Raw genomic sequence first — 13,663 nt, forward strand, 5'->3', positions numbered from 1 at the left:
TGCATAAGAGAATGTGGTGTTCATTCTCACGACAAGGTAAGTTTGATCATCAGACGTGGATAGTGTTTTCCTGATAAGTATGTTACAGTTGAACTTGCTAGGCTTGTTTTTGCCTTTCTTTGTTGGTGCAATGATGTCATCATAAATATTAGATTAAATTATTTTATATAACTAATTATATGGTGATATTTTTATTTTACCAATGAAAAAATTAATTTTATAGGTATATGAATTAATATTTTCCAGAAAACCAGAGTTGATAGAAAAAAACACTGGCAAAATGCTGAGTTTAAATGGCCATTTTGATATGCACTTGTAGTAAATATTTTCACTTCTGCGTTCTTGAATTTATTTTGTTTGAGAACATGGAGTCAGTGATACTTTTGGTGCAGCCAAGAACATTAGGGAAATAGCTGTAACAGACCAATGTTCCTTTCATTTACAAAGGGTCATGTAACTGGTAAAATGTCACTGTTTAGAAGCAAGAGAACCAAGCCCTGATTTTGAAGATCAGCTAGAAAATATTTTAAAGTTTATAAATGATTGTCCCATTGTTTTTGCTTTTCAAACAATTGTGCTTCTTGAAACTGCAGGTTCTTAAAACAGAAGGAGAGGACCTTGTCCCCAGGAGCTATTGGGATACTTTGAGGCGTAGCACAAGCCAAGCGCTCTTTTCAGACCTTGCGGAGGTATAAAACAACCTCTCTGGTCTCTGCTCCATAAACACACTGCTGTTTTATTTCTTCTGTTCCGATTGCTTTCTTACGTTGTGCACCCTGTTCCTTCTTTTCCTTTTAATTACTTTCTTGTTTTAAACTTCAAAGTTCTCAGATCAAATGCGTTTGGTTCTCTACAATGTGATAATTGAAGGTTGTCTTTTCCAAGAAAAAGCAAAGTTACCTTTTGAAAGAGTTGGAAGATGAAGTCTTCTTCAGTCCTTCAGAAACATTTTCTAAGACTAATAGTCATGGCAATTCAGAGTTGGAGAAGTAATTCAGAAACCCTTTGTCATTTAGGCATGGTCCAGTAAAATGACAACTTTACTGAGAGTAAAGCTTTCAGCTTTTAATCTTTATGTCTTTAATGTGCTTTTTATGTGTATTATCAGAACCAATCTTCACAAAAACTACAATGCAAAGATTGTTTTAATTATTAGAGTAAACAAGGAATGTTTTAAGGTATCCAAAACATTGGTCCATCTTTTGTAATATTACACAATCATTATGGAGGTCTAGAACTACCACTGAGCTGTCAAATTAATTTTCATAATGCTTTAAATTCTAATAATTCTTGTTTCATGATCTGTTTCTAGAGAATTCATATCAGAAGATCAAAAGACTATATCATTTATGCTTTTCTGTGCCCGTACAGTAAGAGTAATGGCTCTGCTGGTAGTGGCATTAAGAACATAGAGCAACTCCCCACTGACTCTGGTCTCGGAGTTCCATGTTTCCTAAGCAGGATCATAATGAGAAAAGAACAAGAAACCGAAACTGATCTCCAGAGCAAAATAGTATTTTTGCTTGGTTTGGAAACAATGTGTGCTTCACATTGAAAGTAATTACTATTTTGTCCCTGCTGTTCCTCTGCAGAAGCTATTGAATAACCTGAGGACTTCAATAGACCTATTTCTAATTTCAAGGCTTAATTTACTCATAGTCCCTTTATATCAGTCTGCTGTTCATTAATTTCCATAGAGATTTTTCTTCTTTAGTGTTAATCTTCATACTCGTGGTTGTGTTTATAAATGCAGTCATAGCACTCTGTTTAAATTTATTTCAATTTTAATTATGGGCCAAACAAAATAAGATATTTGATTTTTCTTTCAAGGTAGAACCTGCATTTCCTTTGCTGTATTTCTCTCGGTTTGTGTCCATTTGCCCTTCAACAAAACAAAATGTAGTGTTACAGAATTGAGTTTTACAACAATACTTATAGAAGTATCCATAGTAATAACATATACATAGTAATCTTTAATAAAATAGTAGACCCAGCCTATCTTCCCTTGCTTCTACACTCGTGAGCTTCTGAATTGTTAATCCAGTTGTTAATCCTAATTTATTCCACCAAATTTTAAAATCCAGAATATCAGCACTCTTGTCTAGTCAGATAAGGAGACATAGAGGGGAGAGAAGGCTTCTAAATTCACTTATTATTCAAGAAGCTTGGGGCATTGCATTTCCTGAATGAAATGTCATCTTAATGTACAGTTAGCTGGCATGAATTCAGTCCCAAGTATAGATGGACTTAAGTTTGGAAATCTCTGCACACATTTAATTTGAAGAGAGAGGGGGTTTTATTATCCGATGCCTCAGCCTAATAACTGCAACTATACTGTAATTGAAGCTTAATAGCAGCTGTACTTAATAGGGATGTAAATTCTCAGTAGAGTGTATAAAAAGCCTGTGTGCTCACTTGTAAATCATTTTATGAAGAAAAATCATGTTCAGCATTTTCTCCACTGACAATTTCCCACTTCTCACTGTCATTATCTTTATCTTGCTTGGTTTGGGCCAGCTGGCTTTCATCCATATTTTTATCTCTCCCAGGTATTCTGGCATCTGAATAATATTATAGCTGTTTGTAGTGAGAAAGTGGCATAAAGCAAGGTGACACTGGAGTCTGTATTGTTCCATAGGCTTTTGAGAAGGCTATATGTAAGTTGAAAAGGAGAGTAAATAAGGTTTGTTGCTATGGGAATCAAAAGGTCTCTTTGGAGAGTAAAGTTATTTATTACAACTAATTTTCTCTAGGACAGAGTATAATACTGGTTTTGTACTTGATAATTTGGCAATTCCACTGCCCTGTTGGAGTATTGCAGTTATCACTAAATTCAGTTTTGGAGTTTATTCTTAAATTCCTAAGTGAAATTGAAAACCATTAGGTTAGTTATCACTGTTGGAAAAATCGAGAGTTTTCAGTAAGAAAGAAATTATTAAATCAAATCATAATATACATAATTAATTATTGGAATATGTTGGTAAAAGTGGAATCAATGCTTACAAGCATTACCTACTTTTAGTCAACCCTTGTTAATCAAGAAATTGAAACTCATTTTGCAGAATACAAAATAAACAGATTTTACGCACTTCAGGCTAGAAAGTAGAAAGAAAAAGATAATGCCATTATGCAGCAAGTCAATCAAGTGATTGAAACACTTGTCTTCAGTTTCTCTCTTTACCTGCATTTGTATTCCAGTTAATGTAAAGGTAAAGAGAAATGAGAAGGATTTTATTCTCATTTAAATGACTTATTTAAAAACATATTTGATCAAAATTGAGGCTCCTATTTGTATACTTGGAAACAGGTGAGGCAATTTAATTTGCACTGATCTAAAATAAAATTAATTTTATAATGAAAAACAAATAATAACTTTAAATGATTAAAACTTCTGGTTGTATCCTTTCCCATATAAAAGAGAATTTATTTAATGCTGTCAGTGCAGAAGGAGCACAGGAATAGTGTTCAGTTGCCTGCAGTTCTTCAGGAAGGCACACTGGGTTGAGTTTCTGCAGTGAAGTTTTTGTCTGGGGTTTTTTCATTTAGTGAGGCCAGCCAAGTGGGAATTGTGAAAAGACTTACAGATTGTAGGTTTTTTTAAATGGTGCTTTAGATATGGGTGAATGCAACCTAAGTCTAAGGTTTTGAAATGTTTTTGCAAGATGAAAGGCTGTAATTTAACATTTGATATCTTTTCGGTGTACTTGAGGGAAATTGTTTGAATGTGCTCAGGGATTTAACTGCTTAAAAAACATAAGAAATCGGGGTATCTGAATTTCAGTATATTGTGCCCTGTAGTGGAGGATAACAATATTGAAAGACAAATAGTGATTGCTTTTCTGAATTAGTTTGCTCACTTGAAGAGCAGAGCTGTCTTAATTGAAGGACATGAAATATCTCTACCTCTATATACGCTATGTCATCTTATTTCTCCCTGGAGAAGAATATGAGAATAAAGAGGAAGCTAGAGTACATGAAATGCTATCTGGAGAATCCTAAACTGATTATACTAAAGAACAGAGAAGTCTCTCTCATTTCTTTAGATTGGATGTTGAAAGGGATTTGTGTTTGTTACTGCCTTGTGTTTTCCCTTGTTGTTGATACATAAATACTCTTAATGAGTATAGCACTTTACGTTTCCTACAAATCAGTATGTAAATTTGAAAATTATATAGTGTATTTTAGAGAATGTAGATATGAAATGCTTTTTCATGGTACATTGTTTATCATGATGTTGAACACATTGTTGCACATTGTTCAAAATTTTTTCCTGGTTTCTTCACTTAGAGTTTCTTTGTGTACAAATTTATGGCCTCTTCAGTGAAGAAATAGAGTCAGACTTAAAGGACTCTTGAGTGTGGCTTGCAGTTTTATAGATGTAGATCTTTGTAGAGCTGTATAAACAGTTTTCTGCACCTGTGGTGGATCCCACAGGTTTATAATGTATTGTTATGGTGATAAATTATTACTGTTACATCTCCCAAATATTTGCTAGATTTCTGTACTGTGCCTTGTTTTGTACTGTAACACCAGAGTCAGCAGCCACACTTCCTAATGGGAGGTAGCTTGCCTAGGAAGAGCAGAGACTGCTCTCCTACTCTGTGCTTTTCGTAAAGTGTTTGAAAGAAAAAGAGCTTGGACAGGAGGCAATCCCTAAGCAGGTGCAGTAAGGAGACCAAACACATTACTGTTTAAATTTCTAATGTTGGCAGAAGCATGTTAACACCAGGAGAACAGTGTCATGTTGGGCTACCGTGGCTTATTTAAGAGCCTTATGTTACTGAATTATTCTTCAATTCCTCAGAGTATCAAGAGCTTCTTTTTCAAAGAAGTATAATCAATGCATATATGCAATAGTTAAGGGCAGTGAATATGTAGTAAAAAAAGTGGAATATTATGCAATCACTATACACAAATGACAGGTACTTCTGTTTGGATTTCTGTTTACAACTTCTGCTATTACAAATGGTCAAAATTAGTTTGCTTTATCTTCTAAATCTGGTTTTCAAAACCTTAGTTATTTATTAAGGAAAAAGTCTTAGTACATATTCAGAAATTACAGTCCTGCACAGAGATCACAACCTGGTACATGAGGAACAGTCCTAAGAGAAGTAATCCAAATACTGCTTCATTACTTTAAATTTCCTAATTCTGTTGTTTTAAATGTGTTTGGGCAATAACATTTAAGATGTAGCTATCTACAACTTACAGAAAAGAATAATTTGAAATACACCTAACTGATGTGATTGTGGAACACAATCCCATACTTACTTTTGAAATATGGAATAAGAGTATATGAACTACTGTATTTTAATTTCTTTATTTCTTCTTAATACTTTGTATTTAATTTCTTAGTTTTGTAGTAGAGGGAAAGTGAGATTGTGTACACAGGGAGTTACATTTTATGGTTTACCTTAACTGATGAGATTTTTTTTTCCTCACAAGTTTCTGGTTTTATTTTTCATACCTTTTCCCCCTTCATTGCAGCTTCCATTACATCATTCTGTTAGTTTAACTACTTTCTACTAAATGCAATTAACAGCTACTGCTATTTTGTGTGAAAATTGCATGGCAAAATTAATGTAATGGATTGCAAGATTAAAATCTTCTTAAAGATTGTAAACATGAAGTACAAATAGAAAAGTCTATTATTCTATTATTTATATACTATTCTATTCTTTTAATAGAAAAGTCTATTGTGATGATAGGCACTCTCAGATTATACTTCTGTATCTGATCCAATCATGGCCTTTAATTTTTTTTATTCTAATATTTAAGCGTGCTGATGATTATACAAGTTCACTGTCAGATACTACACTGCTGGTACACTTTTTTGGCAAGAAAGGAAAAGCAGAACTGAACTTTGAAGATTTTTATAGGTGAGTCTCAACGTCATTAATTCCTTATAAAAATATTTGTATAGTTTTTCTAATTAATGTGTACTATATTACTATACACATAGCTTATGCAGGTATGGTTTTATGTTTTGTGTTCCCTTTGTGTGTGTTATATACACAAAGAGCAAAATAAAACAATAAGTGGCCCAATAATAAAACGTCCTCTTCCAGTGCTGCTGCAAATTTTAGTTACTTTGGGGTGGAAAGGTCATACCCCAGCCCTGTCCTTATTTAAGGAAACAAACAGTAGAAATATAAAGCATGACAATTTCTTCACGTTTTGTTTGTGTTTTAGATTTATGGATAACCTGCAAACTGAGGTTCTAGAGATAGAATTCCTTTCCTACTCTAACGGGATGAACACCATCAGTGAGGAAGACTTTGCCCATATTCTCTTGAGGTATACAAATGTGGAAAATACATCAAGTTACCTAGAAAACATGCGTGGCAGTATTCCTGAAGAAAAGGTAATTGCTCAGCAGTGGACTCAGCATGCAGTCCCAGTGTCATCAACATGAAAACATAGCTTTGTTGGACTGAATTACTTAGCACCAGGGTTTTATTTTGATCATAAACTGCATGCCTGGTTTTCAGATTACTTGCTGAACAAAATGTAGAAAAGTAAATAGCATGGAATTATATTTCGTAGGATTTAGCTAGTAATATTGCTGAAGCTTAGATAGGACATAACCAATAGAACAGGTTAAATTGCAAAAACCATAAGACATTAAAAATAAACATTTTCTAGCAATGAATTATCAAAAAACCCTCCCTTCCTTCCTCCCTTCCTCCCTTCCTCCCTTCCTCCCTTCCTCCCTTCCTCCCTTCCTCCCTTCCTCCCTTCCTCCCTTCCTTCCTTCCTTCCTTCCTTCCTTCCTTCCTTCCTTCCTTCCTTCCTTCCTTCCTTCCTTCCTTCCTTCCTTCCTTCCCTCCCTCCCTCCCTCCCTCCCTCCCTCTGCCACTGGAGTAGCATTTCCTCAGAAATAACATCACATTTTATCTCATTGTTTTTTAGTCTTACTAGTGAATTGTTTGTAATTATTGTTGGGTGTGTGGGTTTTTTAAAGACTGAAGTTGAGACAGAAATTATAATATTAACAGTAAAGGTCAGATGGTAGATAGTCCTTAATTTGTTTAACAACAAATGCATTGTCAGAAGTGTATCTGAGAGAAATGTAACAACAACTATACATCTGTGAAAATCTATAGGATAATGTTAAAAGTAGCCCTTCAAACAAGAGATGTTTTGGATATACTTCTTCTGTTTGTCTTTACAGAAGAAGATCAGATTAATTTGTCCTAGAAATCTAACTCTTTCAATAGCTATATCTTTTAACAGCATTGACAGCAGAGCTTGCAAAGAAAAGTAATAAATCAGTTTGAACAGTTTGTTTAGGTTTTGTTTTTATTTGAGGAATGACATTTTAATTTCAGTCTCCACAGTAAGTAAGATCAGTCAACTGATAGAAGCACACTCCAAAAATTAACAGTTTTCTTTTCAGATATCTGGATTATCTGATTATTCCTGTGCTTGTACAGCAGTTAGGGCCACTGAATGTTAAATATAGCTGGGAAAGCAGGGCTGTCTCTTTTGACCAGATTGGGTGTCAGATGACGTGGTAAGATTGGGATCAGAGTTCCTGTTCAGTCACCCTTCCCAAGTTCCTGGTCTAGGCACTGAGGTGCTCGGATCAAACTGCTGTAAAATGTCTGTGCAGCTTTCAATATTCAGAGCCAAGACAGAACTGCTATAACTGCATGCTTCCAGATGGAAATCTAAGGAAAAAAAAACAAAAACCAAAACACCACTCGCTTTGGGTCTTGTATAGAAACAGTAATGTAAGTATGGGAAACTGAAAAATAATGACAGTTGTAGTTACAGAGAAATACTTTGAATGTCAAAGGTGAAGTTAAGTAAATATACAGACACTTTCTTTTGAACACAAGTAGTAGTCTTTGAAGTTCATGTCTAAGTCTTCCAAGGTCATAGCAAGTATTCCACACTAGTTTCCTCTTCTTGGTCTCTGGTGAGACCAACAGTTAAGGAAAACCTCCATGTGGAAAGCTTTGTCACTCAGTTGCATATTTGCTTTTATGCTGTCATCTGGCAGTGTCCTGGCACTGGATGGGTGCCATACATTTGGGTATTTGAGGTATGTCATATGCTATACCTGCATTAAGTGAAAAAAGACATGGCTGTTTTTCATAACTTTGTGTCATTGGCTTGGTAAATGTGCTGTCACTACATCTCTTATGCTGGCCACAGGCTTTTAAGAATAGGACTTTGACTCTTACTGCCATGGATGGGGTGTTCATATGTTGATTAAATGTTGTCACTTTTTTTTGGCTCTTGTCATAGCGTTACAATTTGAAAATTATAAAATTTGCTCTTTATTTCATGACAGTGATATGCTGCAATACTAATACTAACCAGAGGATTCAATTCAGAAGAAAAATTAGTTGAGTGTGTAAAGTAATATGCCTGTACTCTCACAATGGCAATGTTAACCTTTCATGGTGCTGTACAAAGAAGCCCCTAAGGCAGCATGATGATCTTTTGTCTTACTTTAATCATGTTAAAATGTTCAGCTGGCACACTGCCTGCTCACAGGATGTCTTCCTCCTTTTACTAACTAGATGCCAAGCAGTGATTCATGTAAGCTGGCATCATGAATTACTACGGATATCAGCTCCTGAAGAAAGTCTGTTTATTTTTAGCAGCATTGGTACATTAATCTGAGTTTTCTTTGCTGTAGTAAAATAAAATCTGCCCATCTAAATTAAAAAGTTAACTTCCTTTTTTTGTCATGGTTTAATCTCAGCCATTTACCAAGCCCCATGCAGCCATTTGCTTACTCCCCCACCAGCAGGATCAAGGGAGGGAATTGGAAGGGTAAAAGCCAGAAAACTGAGGGATGAGAAAGGGCAGTTTATTAGGAAAAGCAAAAGTCATGCAAACAAACAAGATTTTTGCAGTAGCTTGACCTCTTACACTTATTTTTTGCATTAAGAATTTTTACAGACAAATTGTGCACATTAAGGATCTGTGAACGTAAAAGTGTCAACTCAAGGCTGGGGTGGATGTTCTCTATGATTGCTGTTTTGCCATAGTACCTGAGGCTCCTGGCTGAGAAATGAAGTTTCACTGACCTAGGAATTTCACAAATGCATGGCAGAGTTATTCCAGTCCCATTGAGCTTTCAGTCTAAACACAGTGCAAGAACTTGAACTTGGGCACATAAACTAATAGTGTCAAATGCAATGAAAGAAAAAGACAGTGTTGGTAATATTAAATTCAGTTTTTAAGATAAAAATTTATATAAGATGGTAATTCTACTTGTGTATATGAGGGTTTCCTCCCAATTGTGAAGGATCTGCTTGTTGAGAAAAGCAACTCATGATGGAGATGGGCCGAGCTCTCCAAAGAGTTTATAAATCTTGGCCAGGGTTTAGGTAGGATCTCTTAAGCAGGGACTTACATCTCAGGTGTGTGGAGACCTTTTAAATTCTTCTATTATAGCAATATTATGCTGCTCTCCACATTTTCCAGAGTCCTTGCTGTTTCGTATGGGTTAGCATCCAACCTCTGCCACCTTCTGGCACAAACCTACACTTGCATGTTTCCTGTGTTCCACCATGCTATAAAGACTGCATATGTTTGAGCAGAGACATAGATCAATGCTTTAGTTTGAACATAAAGGCTCACAGGTCTTACTATTGCCTTCAAGTATATTTTCAGAGACAAGTACTTAAATACGATAACAGAATAAAAGCAAATGGAAAAATAGCCAGGAATTATAGTTATAGGAGTCCAGGGAGATCAAGGTTTGACACAGAATGCCATTCCATGTTCAGAATGGCTGAGACCAGGGGGAATTTGATATAGGCAATGGTCTTGGCTGAGTTCAAAGTCTCATTTTCAGATCTCTTTCAGAATTGATCTTGAGATAGGTTATCAGATGTTTGGATCTCTAACTAAGATGAGAAAAGAGCAGAACCAATATTACAAGGAATGAAGATAAACTCTTTTAACAAGAACACTTTCATTGAAGCTTTCACAGAAGATAGTCTAAAGTCTGGTCAAAATGCAATTGATTTTTTAAAAGCTGGACAAACCCTGCAGTACTTGCAAGCCCTCAGATGAAGAGACTTGAGTGTCTAAATCTGGATATATGAAAATTTCACCCTCAAGTACAGGCTTAAGATAGACCATAATGTATATTTATGAATCCATTCAATGTATTTATTTGAGCACATACACTCACATGTATATAATAGTGGCTTTCAGAAGTAAACATACTCCAATGTTCATCTAAACCTAGAATTTTTATTCTCAGTATTGACTATCGTATTGTAACAATCCTGGAATTCTTAAAAATTGCCCTCAGCAGTGGAACAGTATTTTTGACTACTCTGGTGAGAGTTGCTGTCTTGTTGCAGTCACAGAGAGGAAAGACATACTGCATTCCTCAAGAAACTCCAGTTCTCTACTTGATTTTTACTAAAAAAATCCCTTTTTTTAAATGGGTCTGGTATCTGTTGTTAAATGAAATTGACATATATAATTGCAAGGTTTGTTTTTTCAGTTATTGTTGCTACTGATAATTCTTACAGTGCATGTTGTTCTCCTGGTTTTTAGGGTATCACATTTGAAGAATTTAGATCATTTTTTCAATTCTTGAACAATCTAGAAGACTTCACAATTGCAATGCAAATGTATAATTTTGCAAGTCGTTCCATAGGTCAAGGTAAGTATCTGTATTTTTATAAAAATCCATTGATACCCATATAGAACATTGACAAAAATGCAATTTTTTTAAATTGATTTCCTAGTTTGTAGTTTTAATGTTTCCAGTAAATGGCTAAAAATGGTAGGACTGCAGCTGTGAGAGGAAGAGGCTTGGTCATATCATAAGAGATATCACGTGAAGTTATATAAGTGGTGGGCAAGCTGAGTGCAGAATGGCTGTCCATCAAACCCTACAATACAAGAGTTAAGAGGCACTTGATGACACCAGTGAGACATCAGATTAGAGTAAACAAAAGCATTTCTTTACACAGTGAGCATCTGAAACTTGGCCTTCTGCAAAGGCTGTACAAGAAAACAGTGTCAGGCGGTCCAAAGAGAGATCAGACAGATTTTTAACAAATCAGTGAGTGGGTACTTAAAGAACCAGGCATGTATGTACCTACTACAATCCTTAATAAAACAGCTGTGATGCCTGGGGAGCACACGGTGAGCAATATGCAAAGGGTCAGACTTGTGTGCTCTCCTCAAGCAGCCTCTTCATGGGTGTGTGCTCCTACCTCATGGCCTTACCACGGGATTCTGTCATTTCCTCTGTGCTCTGGCTTGGGTTGTGTTTTGTGTCAAATAAGTAAATGGCATAAATGTAGCATAGGTTAAATTATAATACGATTTTCCAATTTTGTTATTGCACATAGTACAGTATATGGACTGTTATCCCTTTTGTAAAATAATTGGCACAAATTAGGCAGTGTCATTTTATATCAGTTAAGAACTACTTGGTTTAGAACTGTGAAATTCAGTCCTGATTTTCACTTTTTCATATTTTTGAGTATTTAAATGTGAAAACTCGAGTTAAAAGTTTAGTTATATTTCATAATATGCTGTTCACAAAGTACCCTTAAATTCACCTTTTTAAACTTTTTTCCTGGTGTTCTCCTTATGCAGATGAATTCAAGCGTGCTGTGTATGTAGCCACAGGTGTGAAACTCTCGCCACATTTGGTGAACACTGTGTTCAAGATTTTTGATGTCGACAGAGACGACCAGTTGAGCTATAAAGAATTTATTGGCATTATGAAGGACAGACTCAATCGAGGGTTTAGGGTAAGGACTCTAATTTTTGTAGTTATCTCAGTGGACTTTGCTACTTACCACCTACTTTAGCATATGTGGCACCTGTAGATTTCAAACCAGCAGTGCCTGTGTTTAAAGACGTACATTTATGACATATATTTTAAGACATGCATTTATACATTTATACATTTATAGAAATACTGAAGCAATCTGTAAGATAAAATCCTTCTTAAATTCTTCTTTGCTGTTTTTTTATTAGAAAGCAATATTTAGAGGACATGATGTACCTTTATAATGTGCAAACCAAATAGGAGATGAGAAATCCCCTGTATACTGTCATTTCTTCTGTATTGTGGGATTGGCAGATTAGCATTAAGAATTTTAACAATGGCAGCAATTTTGTCTATGTTCCATGCAGAGAAAAGAGAATTTGTCTCTCTCAAGCTCAGGAAGTTTAGTTAAAGGTCAGCTCTTCTAAAACATTATGTGAAATACCAAATGCTCATGATGACAGTTGGAAAGAGTTGGAGCAGAAGGTAGTTTTAATTTTCGAATAAAAATTAGTGAAGTGGTGCTGAACAATGCTGTGTTCTTGTTCAGAGCTGATTTTAATAATTAAACCCTGAATCTAATATTCAATTATAATAAGCTAGAGGGCAGGAAATTACTTACAGTCATTTTTTGTCTTCTCATGACAGGTGTTAACATTTTAAACTAAATGTAAAGTGGTGTTCTAACTAACAACCTTATTACTTTATTGCTTAGATATAAATTTTAAACTGTGTTATGATTCCTAAAGTCACATTTCAATATGTTATTTCTGTAATTTTAGTTAATTTTAGTTAGATTCCTAAATGTAATTTTAGAACTTTCTGTGGTGTTGAGTCTAATAGTTTACTTGTTATTTCTGTACTATTATGATCAAACAAAAAATGTGGTAACAACACCTGTATTTGTAACAAACTTCTTTCCTTGTTGGTCCTCAATTCCTTTTATTATGGTGTGGTAATGATGATTGTTTCACAATTGTATCAAGCTGTTCAGCTGTATGTTTTAATTGTTTACTAATTGTTTACTAATTGTAAATGTGCAGTGTATGTTGATTTAACCAGCAAACAGTCTGCTTACTAAGTAATTCTTGTATTTATTACATGTTCCTATTTCACAAAATGCATGACAGAAATCACATATAAGTTTAAGACTCTGTATCATCAGCACTACTCAGTCTTATGTATGTATTATGCTTTTCCCTGAAGCACTATAAAATATTCCAGTGGACTGTAAAAGAACTACAAAGAATAGCCAGTATTCAGAAGAATAACACAGTCTGTCAGTAATTATAATTCTAATTTAAGTTAAATGTTAGACACCTGCTGGACTGGGAGACAACTGTGATTTGGTCCTGTAATTCTGTTAAATACATTCTTTTCACTAATCAGTAATATTCCAAGACAATTACAATACCAAACGGAAGAATTACAATTTCCAGTAAGTTTTCATAAGTGTCACACAAATCAGTTTTTTTTAAGAGTGGATAATAGTAAAAATTCTGCAAAAATTTGCCTTCATAAAAAAAATTCTGCAAAAATGTTGCCTTAATAAACACCCCCACCCATTGCAGTCTAGGTTTAGAATAAAAAGTAGAAAATGCCAAAGAACCTTTTTCCCAGAACAAATTGGTGGAAAGTGTCATTAATTGCTTCCTATTGTTTGTATGGTAAAAGTTGTAGAGTATTTAATGTGTCCAAAACAAGTAAAACTTTACCCTCTTTCTCCTACAATGTGGAGGGCTCAAATGTCGTCTGGTGCTAAATCAAAACTAACAAATTACTAACATTTTCTTTATCAATAACTGTGGCTTGAACCCATATGAAAATTTGGTCAGTTTCATTATGTAGATAAAAAATTGTAACAGCTTCAGCTTATTCAGTATTTTGTAGCAA

At 34.8% G+C, this 13,663-nt stretch overlaps 1 protein-coding gene across 5 annotated transcripts in view; it reads left to right on the forward strand.

The window, feature by feature from the left end:
* MICU3 (mitochondrial calcium uptake family member 3) overlaps nucleotides 1–13,663 on the forward strand; it is a 51,117-nt gene that overhangs the window by 29,484 nt on the left and 7,970 nt on the right. For 3 of the 5 annotated variants that reach the window (XM_058023993.1, XM_058023994.1, XM_058023996.1), the window contains exons 9-13: nucleotides 594–689; nucleotides 5,779–5,879; nucleotides 6,193–6,364; nucleotides 10,537–10,645; nucleotides 11,593–11,750. In XM_058023993.1, coding sequence (XP_057879976.1) covers nucleotides 594–689; nucleotides 5,779–5,879; nucleotides 6,193–6,364; nucleotides 10,537–10,645; nucleotides 11,593–11,750 — 636 coding nt within the window. The remainder of the gene's footprint in view (nucleotides 1–593; nucleotides 690–5,778; nucleotides 5,880–6,192; nucleotides 6,365–10,536; nucleotides 10,646–11,592; nucleotides 11,751–13,663) is intronic. The other 2 variants (XM_058023997.1, XM_058023998.1) reach the window with 1 other exon arrangement.

The sequence above is a fragment of the Melospiza georgiana genome, chromosome 5, assembly GCF_028018845.1.
Source record: "Melospiza georgiana isolate bMelGeo1 chromosome 5, bMelGeo1.pri, whole genome shotgun sequence".
NCBI lineage: Eukaryota > Metazoa > Chordata > Aves > Passeriformes > Passerellidae > Melospiza > Melospiza georgiana.